This window comes from Ursus maritimus, unplaced genomic scaffold (assembly GCF_017311325.1).
Source record: "Ursus maritimus isolate PB19 unplaced genomic scaffold, ASM1731132v1 scaffold_8, whole genome shotgun sequence".
NCBI lineage: Eukaryota > Metazoa > Chordata > Mammalia > Carnivora > Ursidae > Ursus > Ursus maritimus.
Genome location: NW_024426996.1, coordinates 17,942,781 through 17,960,280, shown reverse-complemented (window position 1 = coordinate 17,960,280; position 17,500 = coordinate 17,942,781). Strand labels below are relative to the sequence as shown.

The 17,500-nt window shown below is 39.5% G+C and overlaps 1 protein-coding gene across 6 annotated transcripts in view; it reads right to left on the bottom strand.

Moving 5' to 3' along the window:
• The window catches only part of HNRNPD (heterogeneous nuclear ribonucleoprotein D), a 17,428-nt gene extending 3,845 nt beyond the window's left edge, over positions 1-13,583 (bottom strand). For 2 of the 6 annotated variants that reach the window (XR_005833461.1, XM_040625146.1), the window contains exons 1-4: positions 13,060-13,582; positions 11,180-11,236; positions 1,783-1,951; positions 1,057-1,218 (exon numbers count right to left, since the gene is read on the bottom strand). Coding sequence is in view for 4 of the 6 variants with exons in the window: in XM_040625146.1 (XP_040481080.1) it covers positions 1,057-1,218; positions 1,783-1,951; positions 11,180-11,236; positions 13,060-13,292 (621 nt within the window). In the remaining 2 variants the exon portion in view is untranslated. Of the gene's footprint in view, positions 1-1,056; positions 1,219-1,782; positions 1,952-11,179; positions 11,237-13,059 lie in introns of all 6 variants that reach the window. The other 4 variants (XR_005833459.1, XM_040625148.1, XM_040625147.1 and 1 more) reach the window with 4 other exon arrangements.
• Positions 13,584-17,500: the final 3,917 nt, after the last annotated feature.

The following is a 17,500-nucleotide window of genomic DNA, read 5'->3' as shown; positions in this document are numbered from 1 at the left end:
TGCTACTTCATTCAAGGGTCACAAACTCAAATGCCGACCAAGAACAGAAGGCAACAGTCAATTTTAAGAAAAACAGGAGAAAGATGACTGCATTTGGGGAAAAAAATTGGGGGTGATGAGGACCACTGAAAACTGGAGAACATATAACTAACCAAAGGTGGAGGCTGCTATTCGCATCTTAGAGGGCTACTGCCATGCAAGAAGGCAGTTCCAATGTCGCTTGCTCTTGCAAATATTTAAGGAAAAGCTAGATATCCAAATTATGTATGGGAAATATCTCAACCTAAATACAAACAACGAAACATGCTGTTTAAATCAAGCAAAAGATGTCTACAGGCTGTATCTGGCATGCAAAGCCACAAATTTCTCATCTTAGCTTTAAATCATTAACTCACAAAAGGAACTTTGGTTTCACTAAGTCTAGAATTAGACTCATAAAATTTGCACATATACATGGTTTTTTTTTAATTGAGAAAGCACTATATCCTATTCTTAAAGCATTCCTTTCCTATTCTCAACTGAATCATTTCCTGCTAATATCTCAGGTAATCCAATCTGGGTTTCTTCCTCATGTTTCTTTCTTTTTTTTTTTTTTTTAAGATTTTATTTATTTATTTGACAGAGAGACAGCCAGTGAGAGAGGGAACACAAGCAGGGGGAGTAGGAGAGGAAGAAGCAGGCCCCCAGCAGAGGAGCCCCATGTGGGGCTCGATCCCATAACGCCGGGATCACGCCCTGAGCCGAAGGCAGACGCTTAACGACTGAGCCACCCAGGCGCCCCCCCCCTTCCTCATGTTTCTATTTTTATTTCTTCTACACATTTGGTAAATTCCTCAAGGTAAGAATGTCTATCTCATCTTTGTGTACCCTGTACATTCAATAAATGAGAAAAATCCAATCATCAAACCTTCAAAGATCTGGCAACGATTTACAATATCCTTCTTTCAAAACAAATCACATAATTAGTCCAAACTTCTTACCAACTTTGAAAATATAATGTGACAATTATATTCACACTGATTTTGACAAAAACTGGGTCAAAACATTATCACATACCTCACCAAAACCACCAAAGTACTCCCTTATTTTCTCTTCAGGTGTATCTGGAGAAAGGCCACCAACAAAAATTTTTTTAACAGGTTCTTTTGTTTTCATGGCTTTGGCCCTTTTAGGATCAATCACCTTCCCATTCAATTTATGTTCTTTCTGATCCATGACCTAAGGAAATTGAAGGTTTTCATTTAAGTATGTATCTTAATTGAAGTTCAGATTATTAACTTACTTAATAATTATAAATATAGCTAATGCCAGGTATATGCTGACTTGCTCATAACTAAACCGTCAAATTATGGTGATATGACATCAGCTAACATAGAACAGTGTTCAAACCTAAGTGTCAGTAAGAATGGGGAGGGGAGACACAAATCTAATTAATTACTAGAAAACCATCTCGCTTTTAACTGTCAACAACATAAACATGACTGCTACTTTCCCTTAGTCCAAGAAATTTCAAAATCTATACTTCTGTTAACTTGTCACAAATCATCCTTTTAATCAGATGTCTTTAAGTCTCAGCATTTTTAAAGTTATTTTTTTCATGTACAGCCTGGCATATAGAAGGTATTCAGTAAACAATTAAAGGACTCTTCATAAAATATACTGGTTAAGAACTACAGCTCTTCCCTCATATACTGCAAAAGGGGAAATCACAAACGGGGAAATTAGTGTATCAAACTATCCACATCTTACATTATTAACCGATCAGAACACATAACACAATACCTTATCTACACTCTCCGACTCTTTAAATAGCACAAAGCCAAAACCCCTTGATCGCCCTGTGATAGGATCTAACTTCAGAGTGCAGTCTACAACTTCACCAAATTTGGAGAAGTAGTCCTTCAGATCTTTCTTTGTAGTGTCCCAGCTAAGGCCTCCTATAAACATTTTCCTGTAAAGACAAAAAGTAATATTAAAATGCTAAAAACAAATAAATAAACTTTGCCTTAAGTATCGTAACAATACCTTTCCCAAACTGCACCAATTTACTGGGCAGCTTAATAATGTCACTCTTCCTATATTACCATGTATCAAAACACCCCATTCCAGTTTTGTCAAGTTTTGCTTATTACTGCTGCATCTGCATAACTATAATAGTGAGGAAGCAGCAAATTCTTTTTTACTTGTCAGAAAGATAAATGTAACCCTAATGTAAAAATACTACACGTTTAAGTCTTAAATTACAAGTCAAATATTGGTTAACCGCAAAACACAGAATTTTAGCTTCAAATTTCTCTTCCAGATCTTCATTAAACTTGCAAAAGGGCTATGCAATCCCCACTGATCACAGCAACCAGCATGTCTATGCTGAAGCTTTGTATTTAACCGTTCTCCCATTAACGAAACTCTTAGCACATAAAATGGAAAATTCTAAGTCTCACAATTAAGTTGTAAGCTAAGTTTTTTGATGTGCTAAGAGTCCTCGATAAAGACAAAAATATAAATTTAGTGAACAAAAATTACCCATTGAAGCACAATCCACTAATTAACATATGATTTATTTACAGTAGAACCTCAGTTAACCAGCAATAAAATATTTAAACCTTGAAGATGCTAAAAAATGACCGGTGGTAAGTGGAAACCACCAGAACACTTTAAGACCAAATATAAATACTCAAAAAAACAAAAACAAAACCCCTCAGGTCAAGTATTATTTTTATTGCAGCAAAATGCTACAAAGCTCAGACTTGGCAGCTCATTGCTTTTACATCTGCCCCCTCTGCCATCCCTTAGCCCACCCCAAAGAGCTTACACACAAACTCCTACCCTTTAAAGAGACAGGACTGGAGATTTTTATTTTAAGGGTAAACTGTCAGAATTTGTTATGTGAAAGCTAACAATTTTACGGGAATAAATTCACACTTGCTCAATGATTTCTCATCTTTGTAACTGTGGTAGGGATGGGGATGTGGTACTAACTTTCAGCTCCAGATAGAAATTAAAGCAGGTAACATCTCCATCTTGTGGGCTTTTAGGATATTGCCACTAAATCCAATTCTTGCAACAAGAGGCCAATCGTGTCCCTAGAATGAGATCTCGTTCTGCTTCTCCCCTAAAGATGCCAGATTAACTGAGGTGTTACTGATCTTACTATCTTACCATAGACTTGTTTTTGGTTCTGATGACAAAATGAACTCATAAGGCAAAAGAAGTCTTACTTTCAGTATATACTGTGCTTCCCATTTCAGGTTAAGTTTTCGATTAGTACATGTATCATAACGTAAAGCTGGGTCATTTATATGCTTAACTTTAGGACTTCCTCTAATAAAATCTCCATTCTTGAAGTAACCCTAATTAACCCCTTTCTGTATTTTATATTCAAATGAACATAACAAAAACACCCATGATATTGTATAGGTAGTTTTTAATGTTTATTGCCAATTTCACGGAAAAAAGTTATTCTCAATTACATTTTCTTTCATTCAAATAATGCACTTTCTAAAATCCAATCCTTGTCACTTAAACGTATGCCTTAAAAACACTTTACTTTTATAACCTAAAGATCCAGAGCACTTCCTTCATAAATGAAAGTTCATTAGCAACATTTACCCTTTCAAGGTAAGGACACTGCTGTATTTTTAAAGATGAGAAAGAACAAACTATAAAGCAATGACCTCTTGCTCAGGTATCTGTGGCAATTCTAGAACAGAAACAATTTCAAGTAAGTTGAAATTTAACTACTGAATTACCACCTTCTGTTATTACAAAAATTTTCCATCAATAATTTAACAGTATGAAATTATTTCAGCCTGAAGAGAATACAATAACAAAAGCCTTGTTTTAAAAAGCTAAAGTCGAAGGGCAAGAATATTTTGCCTGATCAGTTCCTCATATATCAAGACAGAATTAGTTTTGATTTTATTTAACCAAGGCAAAGTTTATACTGGGTTAGTGTCCTTGATTTGAAATTATTTAAAAAACAAAATAATTACAAAGAAATAAATTATAACCCCATGAATGAGGCATGTCCTATTATTATTCACAAGCCCCAAATGTTTTCACAGCATAGAAAGTCCGTTTTCTTAAATACTGGATAAGCATACTAACTCATCAACTGGCCCAATAAAGAACTCTCTATAAAAAACTTCCCACCTTTAATACAGTCTGTTAGTACAGAAGTTGTTAAATTTGCCTACTACCTTAAAGCTAAAAGGTCACTGAAGATGCTGCTTTTCCTAACAATCAAATCCCCTTTGGACGGAATATTAAAAGTCTGGTCAACTATAATTTATACATATTACACAGAATCCTAACTGTTTCTCAAAAAACTAGAGCAAAATACATAGTAAAACTTCAGCTATCCAGCACCTTTAGAGAATGAGCCAAATATTCCACCTTTTTTAAAAACACTGCTGCCTTCCAATATCTCCCCAGTTGTTTTTTAACCTTCAATTATTTGGGATGAATTTTTTTTTTCTACAACACATCACACACGTCTGCCTTCTTAAATACAGTAATCATGATTCAAACACTGTACAGGTCAGTCACCACTGATTTATACTAGCTACTGTAGCATGCCCAAAGGCTCTTCTGAAATGAGAGAACTATTAATACACTTAGTCCGTCTCATTTCTTAGTACTTTTAACAAGTTTTATTTTTCATTTTTGCCAGGTTAATCACCAGTTGCTGTTAAATCCACCCCGCCCCTTCCATTCTGTGGGGTGGGTAGCCAGCACCTGAACACGGGCAAATTTTGCATAAAGAAAGAACAGCCTCAGAGCAAGAGCCTAAGTGGCTCTTTGAGACAAATGCATTGCCATTTTGGCAGCCCCAAAGTGCTATAGCTTTAGCTGCTCTAACAAGGAAGGCTGCCACACAACTGATAGCCAGACAGGTAAATCCTACAATGAACACAAACTGTTCCAAATCATTCCATCCTTACTAAATGGAACATGTTAAATCCATCAAATCTTTATTCAGTAGATACACCAAGATATAATGGTAGAATAAAGCAAGAAAAGGCCTGTTATTTTTATTTTAGCCTCTCAGAACTAGCATTCTGACACGCTCTCTCAAATTATGAGATGGCATAAGATATACTTATTTTGCTTAAAGCACAGAACCTATTGTCCATCCAGATTACCTCTGCTGCCTTGAATACCAAAAGTGAATTTCAAGTTGCTGTCACTCCTGCAGAGTTGTGCTAACACTTACAATGAGGGAGACAGAACTTCAGAAAATCCTAAGCAGCCAAGGTAAAACTTAGTCACAAGACTTGTTCAAGTAGCAACAAAAATGGGCCCCTAATCCTCCAACACAAGTTTAAAATTTCATCCTTAGTTGTAAGTGAAATCAACAATCCTAATAGAAACACAGGACTTCATCTACAGTATTTTACTGATAGTTTAACTTCTTAATCCCACTACGCTATTTAGCACCCCAGAGGCAATATAGTATTCAATTTAAAACACCTACTCAACAACTGAAATCTCCTTGCTTTTAAAGGTACTGATATTACACCATATTATAATATTAAACGATGCACATAAAATTATGTAACTTGGTGCGGATGACTTTCCAAATGCTATCCAATGTCATTTAGGAATTTAGACTGTTTAGTGGAACACTCTCAAGTAAATTTAGAGGAAGCCAAACCACCTGAGTGTAAATCCTACCTCCATCATGTATTAACTGTATGACCCTCAGGAAAACAAAAGCCCAAGACTGTTTCCTCATCTGTAAATGAGAGGACGAAGGGCCTATTTCATGAATCTTCAGTAAGGTTTAAATGAGCAAACACAGGGGTGCTGACGGGCTCAGTCGACAGACCATGAGACTCCTGAAATCAGAGCTGAGTTCAAGCCCCACATTGGGCATGGACCTTACTTTAAAAAAATAATAATAATAAAATAAAGGAGTAAATACACTTAAAAGGCACAGAACATAGTCTGGAATTTCCCAAGTGCTCAATAAAAAATTATTTAGAAGGGGTAGAGAACAATTTAAATATAATTTAACAGAGCAATGTTTTCATTTACTCATTACCTTAATTTTTAAAAAATCTGCATGGGCTCTATGAAGTCATCAACATTAAGAGGAAAAAGCCAGAATGAGGTCTTATGTAAATGGATATGAAGATTGTAGATATAGACTTAACCCAAAACGTTTAAATATCCTATGTAAAAAATACAGACTAGAAATTAGTTGCCTAAAAAAAAATCTTAAATAAAATGTAGTTAAAAAACCATCTCAGTGACTTGTCTATACTCCACGTAAATGCCAGTATTTAGCAAGGAATTTCAAAATATAAAAGGTAATACATATGGAGCAGTGCTGGCTGATGAAAATGTTGATGTAATACTCCTGTTTTTTTCACACCCAAAGAAACTTATTCTCTGTATTACTGAGATCACTAGATTTAATACTCCAAAAGTCAACAGTTTTTTATTTAAAGATACTTCTAAGAAGGCTCTACTGTGAAAAACCTTACTCAAGGTAAAATGATAAACACCATTTACACTCCCTCCCTATTTTGAAATAGGGCCAAAATAATATTCTGTAACTTTCAAACACTTCCTGACAACTCATTATTTTCCATATGTGGTTTCATAACAAGTTCTGACAGTTTAAAAAAAAAAAAACAATGTCAATCTGATATATATTTCAAGTACATAACATGACTGGCCAATCACTGTCACTGCTTTCAGAGTAACTTTCAAGCATATCACTAACTCGTTTTAAATTTTCGGTATTTTATTGTTAAAATTGTTCCTTTAAAATCCTGAAATGACAAAATATAAGGGAAATCCCACCAACACATATAAAATCATTATTTTTCCTTAAAAAGTACAGATTTATTTATTGGGATTTTTTTTTGGTGCAGAAAGGTGGTTTTGTTAAAGCACAGGACAGGACCTGTGGGCAGAAAGAGCTGCCAGAAAGTATAGATTTACTTTAAAGTTAGGTAACTACCTATAACGGGAGGCAGGGGTTACTTTTTTACAACTAGATAGTACCACATGGTAGGGTAATCATTTCAGAATCTGTACAAAAAATACCTTCCCAAAACAAACTGACAAACTTTTAACAAGTCAATAAAGATTAACTCCTCTAACCTAGCATATTAAATCTCATTACTACTTCATACTTTAGAATGAACCTAAATGACTAAAAATGATAATTAGGTTGAAAACATAATAGCTAATAAGATGACAAGTTTTAAGTAAACTTTAAATGTTTAACCCAAAAATCTCCCCCTTTTCCTTTCATACCATGGAAGGAATGACTTCCTGTATTTTCACTTTTAAAATAAACTCTCTATCAGCTTTAGAAGGTAAACTCCCATCTACCTAAAGGTTAAGGAATGGGGTTTCCTTAACCTAGAGATTAAGGTTCTGGTTAACTGAGATTACTACACACTAACAATTCTGTAGTCTTCTATTGGAAATCAATTTAGATACGAACACTAAACTCAGAAAATAATTTTCACCATTCTTGATATAATTTTAGACTCTTCCAATGCTTTAAAATCACATTACTTTTTAACAGTAAAAAGGAAAAATTACGGAAGATTGATTCCATAACATTGCCTATTGGTTGCTTTCTGAGTGTACTTGCTGATAGTTTTTCCTCTATCTTTCTTACAAGACTAAAGGGAGAGAGGGAAAATTTCCTAGCTGTTTGAACTGTGTGGTAGTTTCAAGTCTGGATAAGCAGGAGTTTACAGGACATGACCCAATACTTACAACCACCACCCTGGTTACTGGCCAAACACTACCAGCATTACAAGTTTCCCCACCCCCAAATAATCTTAAATGTCTAGCTCCAATATACAATTTAATACTCCAGAAACTAAAACATGCTTACCTTTACTCCACAGGAGTAAATCACTGGCAGTATCAACTATTAAGGCACCGGATAAACACACACAAGCTATGAAAGCAGGCTATGTAGTCAATCTTCCTGTGGTGAGCATTGTTTCCAACACATAGATCAGCAAACCAAGTAACAAACATGTTATATTACCTGAGACCACACTGTTGGAAGTGAAGTAACAGAAACAGATCCCACGCTTCCAGCATCCAGTTCAGTGCCCTATCTACTAAAACGTTGAAGCAGAACTAAAGTCAAATCTTGGACTAACAGAAGTTGTTTCACTCCATTTGTCAATCTGCACACACACTTGAGGTGCACAGCTTTAAGTGGAATAGGAAAAAGGTTATTATTCTATTCCTTTTTAAATGCTTTCAAGCATAGCACATATTGCTTGAAGACTCAAACTAATCATCCTCCATATTGGCCACAAATCACACACCCCAAGAGTAGGTTCAAAACTTTCTTAAATTAGAGCAGCCTTACAGAGGACAGAATACCCAGGCAATATTAAAAATACACATTAAACATACTTAGTTTATAGAAGTCACATGACTTGGAGGAAAAAAACCCAGGCTTCAGGCCAAGTAGATTTATCTCAAAAGGCAGCACTGAAAAAAACCACAATGATTTTCTCCAATTCCAAACCCTTAAGGTCAGGTGATTTTGTATCTTCCATAATTTGAAATGAAAAGAATACTCCTCTACCCTTATAAGTTCATCATCTTGAGACTTGGGAGCATCAATTTCAGCAATTTTAATACTAGAAACTTGTTAAAGGTTCCAAAGAACACTAAAATTCAGACCATCCACTCAGGGTCTCAACTTACAATAAACCCAACTTTACTGAATTGAAGACCAGTAAATTAGGTATGAGACTGCTTTAAAAGTTAACTGTTTTATAAAGCAACTTTCAGAATGCCCCAAAAGCACTAGGGTGTACATTATAATCTCAAATATTTAAAACAAAAACGTGTACGCCCATTTCTTAAAAATCAGAGAGCAGTCGACAGCAAAATTAATTTACAAAATTCCCAAACAGGAAGAAATCCCATGAGCTTAGACACTAATGGTCATAGGTCCAGATCTACTGCCCTGTTATTAGACAAGGAGTACTCCTGTACTTTGGCTGATAACTGAACGGAATTATTTTGCTTCCTGCCAAATCCAATGCAGGCAAGTCAATGTACCTACCTTATAAAACTGTCTGAAAGCTAACAGTATTATAGTTTTCCACTTATCTTGATACTTAACTCTCCTCCAGGTAGCTCTGCTACATGGCATGTGTATTTTGCCCCACACAAAGTAACTTTAAGTTACCTATCCTAAAAGAACTGCAGCCCTGTAAAGAACATGAACCCACACAAAAATAGGAAATTCCAGCGCAACTGCTTACAAGTAAAAACCAGGGATGTTAAAGTTGGAAAGATTAAAATGAGATGATCTCAGGAAAGTATTTTATTATGGAAATGAATAAATTATTCCAAAGGTCTGAAATGTGGAAACATCCACAAACAGATATAATAGGCATGCCCTCCTAAGAATAGCTGTTTATTCTTATATTCACCATAAAAAAAACCTTGAGTGCACAACAAACTCATTTTTAAAATTTTAAGGATCATATTGTAGTAACTTTATTCTCAAATTAAAATTGTAAAAAGGAATGCATACAGAAATGTGTTTAACCCATCAATTTGGATGATTTTATATCTAGTAAAGCCAGTCTTATCCTCATTCCTGAGACTATTATGAAACTGCTGCACAGTCTCTCTCAAACTGGGAGTCAGAGAAAGGAACAGATAGAGTGACAAGTGCACACACCAAAAAGAAAAACAAGAGTATCTGTAACAGGACGAGGCTAGGTGATTAAGCAGTAATTTTATAAAGTCAAATATTACACCGTAAAAACAAAAACATTATTTGTTAAATGTAAACTTAAAATAAACCTCAGTTAAATCCTGTTTTCAGAAAAATGAAAATAGGTCATATTCTAAAATGTTCACTAACTATAAATATTTAATTGTCCACTTTTCCTAAGAGGTCATTCAAAAAACTTGTAAGCTTACATTATTGGGTAGCAGGGCAAGAATAATTCTTACAAGAATCATAGCAGTGATCTCAAACCTAAGTTTATGGTCCTTTTTAATCACTGAAAATAACTGCTTACATAAGATTTGAAACATGTAATATAGTAAAAAAGTCAGGTATAGTGACAGTTTAATCTTCTTTAGTTTGCCACGATTAGCTGGCAGTGAAAATGAACTATCACAGTGCCAAATGGATTAATTTTCATCAAAAACATTTTATTCTGTATGTCAATCTCTGACCCCAGTCTTTTTACTTTTCCCTTTTGCCTATTTCCAGTCAGCTTTATCTGCAATATAAAACCAGACAGATTTCAACGGAGGAGAATACAGTAGTAAGTGAAGCTCGTGTAAAATTTAAATATTATCCCAATTGGGCCCTTAAAATAGAATGTAGTTTGTATAGCTAAGTCAACTTTCTACAAATTATTGACCCTCTAAACTCCAGTGATGGTGGACAAACTCCTGGAAAACTCAAAATCAATCCTAAAAGCAGAAAGACTGACATTTAGGGGAAGGGGAAGGATAAAAAGAACAATAATCTACCATTCTTCCACGGAGAAGTCATGCAATTTCAGGTACATGTGAACCAACTGTAATTGACATTCCAAACAAATCGCACAGAAAATAAAAAATCTGATAAGAGCTGTAGCGAAAAACCACATCAGCCCGCCTCTGAATAGTACATATCCAATTGTTATTAAAGTTCTACTTACAAATATGGTTGAAGATAAAATACATTTTTCCATAATACACACACACAACACTACTTTAAAAATTGTTTTACTTTTCACATATCCAGAATATTTCGGTAGAGCATGCAAGACATTTTAAACACACAAGATTTTATATCAAGTAACCTTCATATTTAACATTAAACTTAGAATTCCAACAAAAATATCTGTCTTAACAAAAAAATCAAATTTGAAATTATGGTATTATTTTTTGTTCAAAAATATCAGTATTACTAATTATACTGTTTTAATTAGCCAAACCACAATTACATGCATTACCACAGACCAAAGACCATATAATGGCATTAATTTTGCCCAAAGATCACACACGATGCCTATAAAGATTTTATATCCCAGGCACAAGATATCCTACTGTACTATGTCTAGAACTTCCTGGGGGATCAATGGGCAACTAATCAATACACAGCCTCTGCATGTTATGACTACTGAAACCTTTATAATACAGAAATAAAATTTAAAAGTTTTACCATTCTTCCCGCTGTGCCGTCGCTGCTTCAGAGTGTCGTGGGGAGGAGTTTGAATGGCTAGGGAATTAACAACCGGTACAGCAACCAATCAAAATTCTAGTTTTAGTTTTTGACATTGTTAGGGCTAAAAACTTTAATTCATTTACACTTCAGTTCAACAGTAGGTAACTACAAGGGTAGCAGCTTTGTGATTTGAAAAATCAGGGCTAAAGCCTGCCCCAAACAGCAAGTTATACAATTAATCATTTTGGTGCCTCTGTCCAAAGAACAGAATTCAGAAAATAAAAACCAAAATGTTAAGGGCTTAAGTTTCCAAATATTTAACTTATTCCTTTCTTAAACTATATGTAATTCAAAATTAAGTAAATTCAGTTTCCCATCCCACCTCCATTCTCCCCAAACCAGCACAATCAGCCTGACACGTCTGCCTGGGCTGAGATTAAACTCGACATTCTGAAGTGCTGCTTCTCTTTCCCACCCTCCAAATCTTGTGCTTTTTCCCAATAAAGGAAATCATGTTTTCTAATACTGGATGGATTAAAGTGACATTTTATTGCTTATTTTTCCCCCACACCTTTCTCCTTGTTATACTGAAATAAAAATCACAGACACATCCCCCCATAACAAAAGGGAATAGATGCGTTAACCCAAGATCAGCGGTCAGTAACGGGAGTAAGAAAACCTAACCAAGAGCCTCGATTTAGTCCCTCCTGGTAACTCCTGTATTATGCTCCCGCTCCCAAATGCTGCATTCTAACATATCACATGCAGCTTAAATAATATACACAACTCATTCCAATTGGAGGGAACAAGTCAGTACTTTAAAAACTGCAACAACAACAAAAAAAATCATGCCATAGCACAATAAACGATTTGTTCATTTTACGAAAGGCGGCTGGTGGGCCTCCTTCAACAGTGGGTAAGAGAGCGGGAAGGAGAAATCAAGAGAGACCAAAAAAGGATCCTGGGGTGGGGTGTAAAAAAATGGAAACTGCACATAAAAAGTAAGGTTACAATCTGTATGAACAGTTGAAGAACCCAATAGCTGAGGGCGCGAAAAGGGTACGCGGTTAGAATAACTCCGCGGGGTGGGGGAAGGGCAGCCAGCAAGCTGAAGGTAGAAACAGCTCCACAGTCAAGTGCAGGCCCCGCCGACAAGGAACTTAACGAAAGCTCATGGAGCAAAACGAACGTACCAACAACAAGAGATTCAGGGAATATCACCAGGCCCAGTATGTTCCGTAAGCTGAAAAGCAGGGCCTAAATACGCAAGCCGTTGTTCGACAGTGTATTGTGGAAAAAGAAATTGAGAACAAACTTATCCGAAATACAAAATACATTCGGCCTGAAGCCGAGGGGGGAGGAGCAGAGTGGGCAGCTTACAGGTTCCCCAAAGCATGTGCCTATAAAGAATCGCAGCACCTCGGGATGCTAAAGTGGACGACCCATTTAAACCTTAGCTGTCCCGGCATAAAACCTTCTGTGTCTATCTTTATGCCTGGGACTTTAATAAACAAGGAAGGAAGGGGACAGCGGAGCAAGAAAAAAGGTACCCCTAGACGGGCGGGAAAAAATCCTGGCGGCTAAGTCGGTGGGAGGAGACCCAAGGCGAGGGAGGGAAGGAGGGCGGGCCAGGGAGCAGCATGGTGACGGCTAAAGGTGGAAACGTGTGTGATGGGGGAGGGGGCGATAAGCAGTCAGGGGGAGAAGGAAATGAAAGCCCTGGGGAACCCAGCGTAGAAAAGGGGAGACTGTGCAAGGAGACTGCATGGTGGGCTGGAGGGCGGGCAGAGAGCGGGAACGAGGCCTAATGGCGGGGGATAGGGAGGGGGAGGGGGGAACGAGTTGGGCCTGACTATCCCGGGTCGCCTCTTACTCACCCTTCATCCTCCTCGTTCTTACTGGCATCGATCTTCGCCCCTTCCGACTCGGCGGTGCCCCCTTCGGTGCCTCCAGCCGCGGTTCCGCCCCCGGTCCCGGCTCCACTTCCCGCCGCCGCCGCTGCCCCCTGCGCCGCCGCCACCATGGCTCCCTCTTGCTCGCCCGCCGAGCCGCCTACCGCCGCCGTTGCCGCCGCCGCCGCCCCGTCCCCGCCGAACTGCTCCTCCGACATAGTGCTACTGCCTCCGCCGCCGCCGAGACTACACCCGCCGCTGCCGCGAACCGAAACTAGCAGCAAAGTAATCCCCGCCGCTGCCGCGCGCCCACTCTACCGCGCGAAGCACACAACAAGACAGAGAAGGCGCGCGCGGCTGCAAAGGCTCCTGTGCCTCTCCCTGGCCTGCCCCCCTCGCCTCCCACACTCGCGCAGCGCGCACTCCCGCTCTCTCTAGCTGCACTAAAAAAGAATAAGCAGCAGCGGCGGCCGCTCTTGCCTCCTCCTCGCTTTAATGGCGCCGCCGCGGACCACCTAAAATGGCCGACGGAAGAACGGCGCGTCCCGGTCACGTGACGCGAGAGCGCGCCCTTTGCGCCTCCCCGCCCCCTCTACCGCTAGCTTTTTTTCCTCTTCCTCCTCGGTCCCGCCCTCTCGTTCCCTTTTATACCTTCCTCTCTCGCGCCGCGGCGCACAGCGTGGGGCCTTTAAAAGGAACCGGAAATTGCGTTTGGTAAGACGGCCGCGCGGGGACCATCGAGAACAAGGAACGCTGTTTCGAAGATGCAGCTAGAGGGGCCCCTTCCTTCGCCCCCGCCCTTCCGAGGGTTCCTGGAGTTGGCCCACCCACTCGCCCGCCGGCAGTTGCCGGCGGCAGCAGGGGCGTCGGGCTGGGATGTGGTGGCGCCTCCCAGAATGGGACTGTGCCCCGTGCGCCTGAGGCGTAGGTGTGGGGGAGGGTGGAGACGCACAGCCAGCTGCTCCTTGAGTCTAGTAGTGCACAACCTGGGGAAGGAGGCTACCGGGGGTTGTAGCCCCATGACACTGGCTCTGCCCACCGCGGCACCTGGACACGCCGGGCTCGCCGTCCGCCGAGCGGTGCGCGTGCACGGACTGCCGCAGCTCCTTCGCCCGCGGTAGTCGTCGCGACCGGGTGACATTGAGGTTTCCCCGGCTGCCGTCACCAGGTTTCGCTACCCCAGGCCGGCAGGCTGAGGCTGCTGACGATTCGTTTTTTTCCTTTTAAATTTGCTTTCCAAGTAAGAGTTTTGCCTGCTTTTCTCCTGATTTTTTTCGTCAAAAGAAGCAGGTAACTGGCATATTTTAAAGATCAGGGATTGTTTTGTTTTGCCTGATTCGTTTGAAGATCCTAAAACTTAGCATAGTTCTTTGAAAATACTGAATTGGGAAGTGTGTTAGGTCAACCAAAGGTTCATTTAATTTCATGTTTTTTAGTCCTTATATTAAATAGAATATATAAATGCTGTGAATCATCTTTACAAAGGTTTTGAGCTTGTTGTGTTTTGGGATTTGGTTTTTAAAAGAACCGCTAAGCGTTTCATGCACGGTAACAGTAAAGTTCTTTAATAGACCTATTAAAAATCCTGAATGTCATGGCTGGAACCTGGCTTATTCGGGCTTTGAGATTTGCAGCTTCCTGCAGTACATCTCGAAGAAAATGAAGTTTTTACATTCTTCTTTAGTCAACAAGTAATTATTTGGTGGTTTAGTGTGTGCCCGGGCACCGGGGAAACAGACTAGTGCAAAATACAGCAAAGAACTCTTATGGAATAAATATTTTTTCACTATATAATTAAATAAATGTATTAATTGGACATATCTAAAAATCTGAAGATGATTAAAAATACCTAATTTTTTTAAGCTAGCAGAATTTGCATTAGAGAGTAATTAAAGTTCAAGAATACAGATCAGATTCTGAAAATGTCTTAAAATCTTAACCGAGTTCTTAAACAGGCAATGCCAAGAACATATCTTAGATCAAGTGGTAGTGACTTCAGGTTTGTCTCCATCTGTCAAAACAGTAGCCTGGGAGAAAGTGAGTATTGGGCTCAAACCAGTATTCCAATTTAGAGGCAACGAGGAGGTCTCTTGAATATTTTCTGTCTTTAAGAGAGCATTCTTGAGGCACATGGGTGGCTCGGTTGGTTCAGTGTGGGACACTTGGTTTCTGCTCAGGTTACAATCTCAGGGTCTTAAGATCTAGCCCAGCGTCAGGCTCTGGGCTCAGCCGGGAGCCTGCTTGAGATTCTCTTCCTCTCCCTCTGACCCTCCCCCCCACAACGCAGCATGAGCGAGAGAGCGTTATTTTCCTTTTAAGACAGCTGTAGGGGCTCCTGGGTGGCTCAGTCGATTAAGTGTCTGCCTTCAGCTCAGGTCATGATCTCAGGGTTCTGGGATCCAACCCCGCATCGAACTCTGCTCAGCGGGGAGCCTGCTTCTCCCTATCTACTCCTTGTGCTCTCTGTCAAAAAAATAAAATCTTAAAAAAAGAAAAAAAATAGCTTTAGACATGCCCACCTTTTGGTAATAGGCTTTCCCCAAAGGTTCATTTTAATTCACATGTAGCCCAGTAGCTTCTTGGAATTTATATTGAAAATTTCAGAAAACCTTGGAATGGTTTTAAAGCTAGCACCTTTACTATAGCTATGTGGGCATGTATAATGTCGTATCACTTATATTCTTACTTATGGTCCTAATCTGAGCATTCTATGCTCCTACATTCACCCAGCATTCCTCTTAGAACTCACTTCAACCTTAATTCTTTTCACATTCCTCATCTACCTAGTAAACTTCTATTCATCCTTCGAAAACCCAATCCAGTGTTACTACTGTGAAGCCTTCCCAGACTCTCTGAAGCAGATTTAATCAGCCAGTCTCATAGCCTTTTATGCTTACTTCTGTTAGTCTTTTTTTTTTTTTAAAGATTTTATTTTTTTGAGAGAGCACAAGCCCGAGGAGAGGGAGAGGGAGAAGCAGACTGCCTGCTGAGCGGGGAGACTGACACAGGGCTCTATCCCAGGACCCCAAGATCATGACCTGAGCTGAAGTCAGGCACTTAACTTACTGAGCCATCCAGGTGCCCCCTTACTTCTGTTATTCTAAATACGCGGTTACACTAGACCATGAATTCCTTGAGAGCAAAGATACGTTTTGTGTATGCTCCGTACCTCACACATACATACACATAACAGACACTCAGTAATTTCTAGTTGAATAATTGAATGGCAAGGGGCGCCTGGGTGGCACAGCGGTTAAGCGTCTGCCTTCGGCTCAGGGCGTGATCCCGGTGTTGTGGGATCGAGCCCCACATCAGGCTCCTCCGCTATGAGCCTGCTTCTTCCTCTCCCACTCCCCCTGCTTGTGTTCCCTCTCTCGCTGGCTGTCTCTGTCTCTGTCAAATAAATAAATAAAATCTTAAAAAAAAAATAATTGGCAAAATACTACATTATTTTCAACTAGCTAGATTCAGGGCCTCTTAGGCAAACTAGGTGTGCTTCCAGGGACTTAAAAGGCTTCTTTCCCCACCATCCCACTTCATCTCAGGCATAAAAACCACTTGCTGATGCATGAAATTCCTTTAAAAGGTAAAAACCTTACTGCACATTCATAAGAATGTAGTGTTTAGGGCACCTGGCTGGCTCAGTTGGTTGGGCATCTGCCTTCGGCTGAGGTCATGATCTCGGAGTCCCACATCAGGCTCCCTGCTCAGTAGACAGTCTGCTTCTCCCTCTGCCCCGCACCCTACGCTCGTGCTGTCTCTCCCACTCTCTCTCTCAAATAAATAAGTAAAATCTTAAAAAAAAAATGTATTTAAGTGGCTGAAGACTATATAGAAGACTGGCTCAAACCACTGTAAGGAAGCAGGATTTTCTCTCGTGTCCATGACATCAAATATTCCATTGCTTCAGGTTCCCGGTGCGTTTCAGATAACACACTGAAATATTGGATCCTCTTTGAGTTCTGCCTTTGTGAAGCAATAACTGCAGAAAAAAAAAAGAGTACTTGTAAAAGGGCAAACAAGTTCATTTGAATTTTAAACTGGAATCACTTTTACCCAGAACAAGATGTACGCAAATAAGAGTCACAGTTTAAATCTGCTAAATACACTCTACAGATGGGGCAAGCATATCCTATGCTCACATTTTTAAAAGTGGAACATGTATTCCGTTTGGCAACCTAGAATAAACTGTCCAGAAGAAACAGGAAGTACCCATTTCCTATCCAAGATTCTCATACTTGTGCCTCTTCTACAACCATGTTAAATAGCCATTTACTGACTTGCAGAACACCCTCAGTAAGATTCAAGCATTTCATTGAAGAATTAACTTGTGATTTTAGGTGAAGTAACCAGTTGCCCAAACGGAATATTCTCTATCACCAGTCCTGTTGTCAGGAAGCTCACCCTTCACTTAGAGAATGTAGAG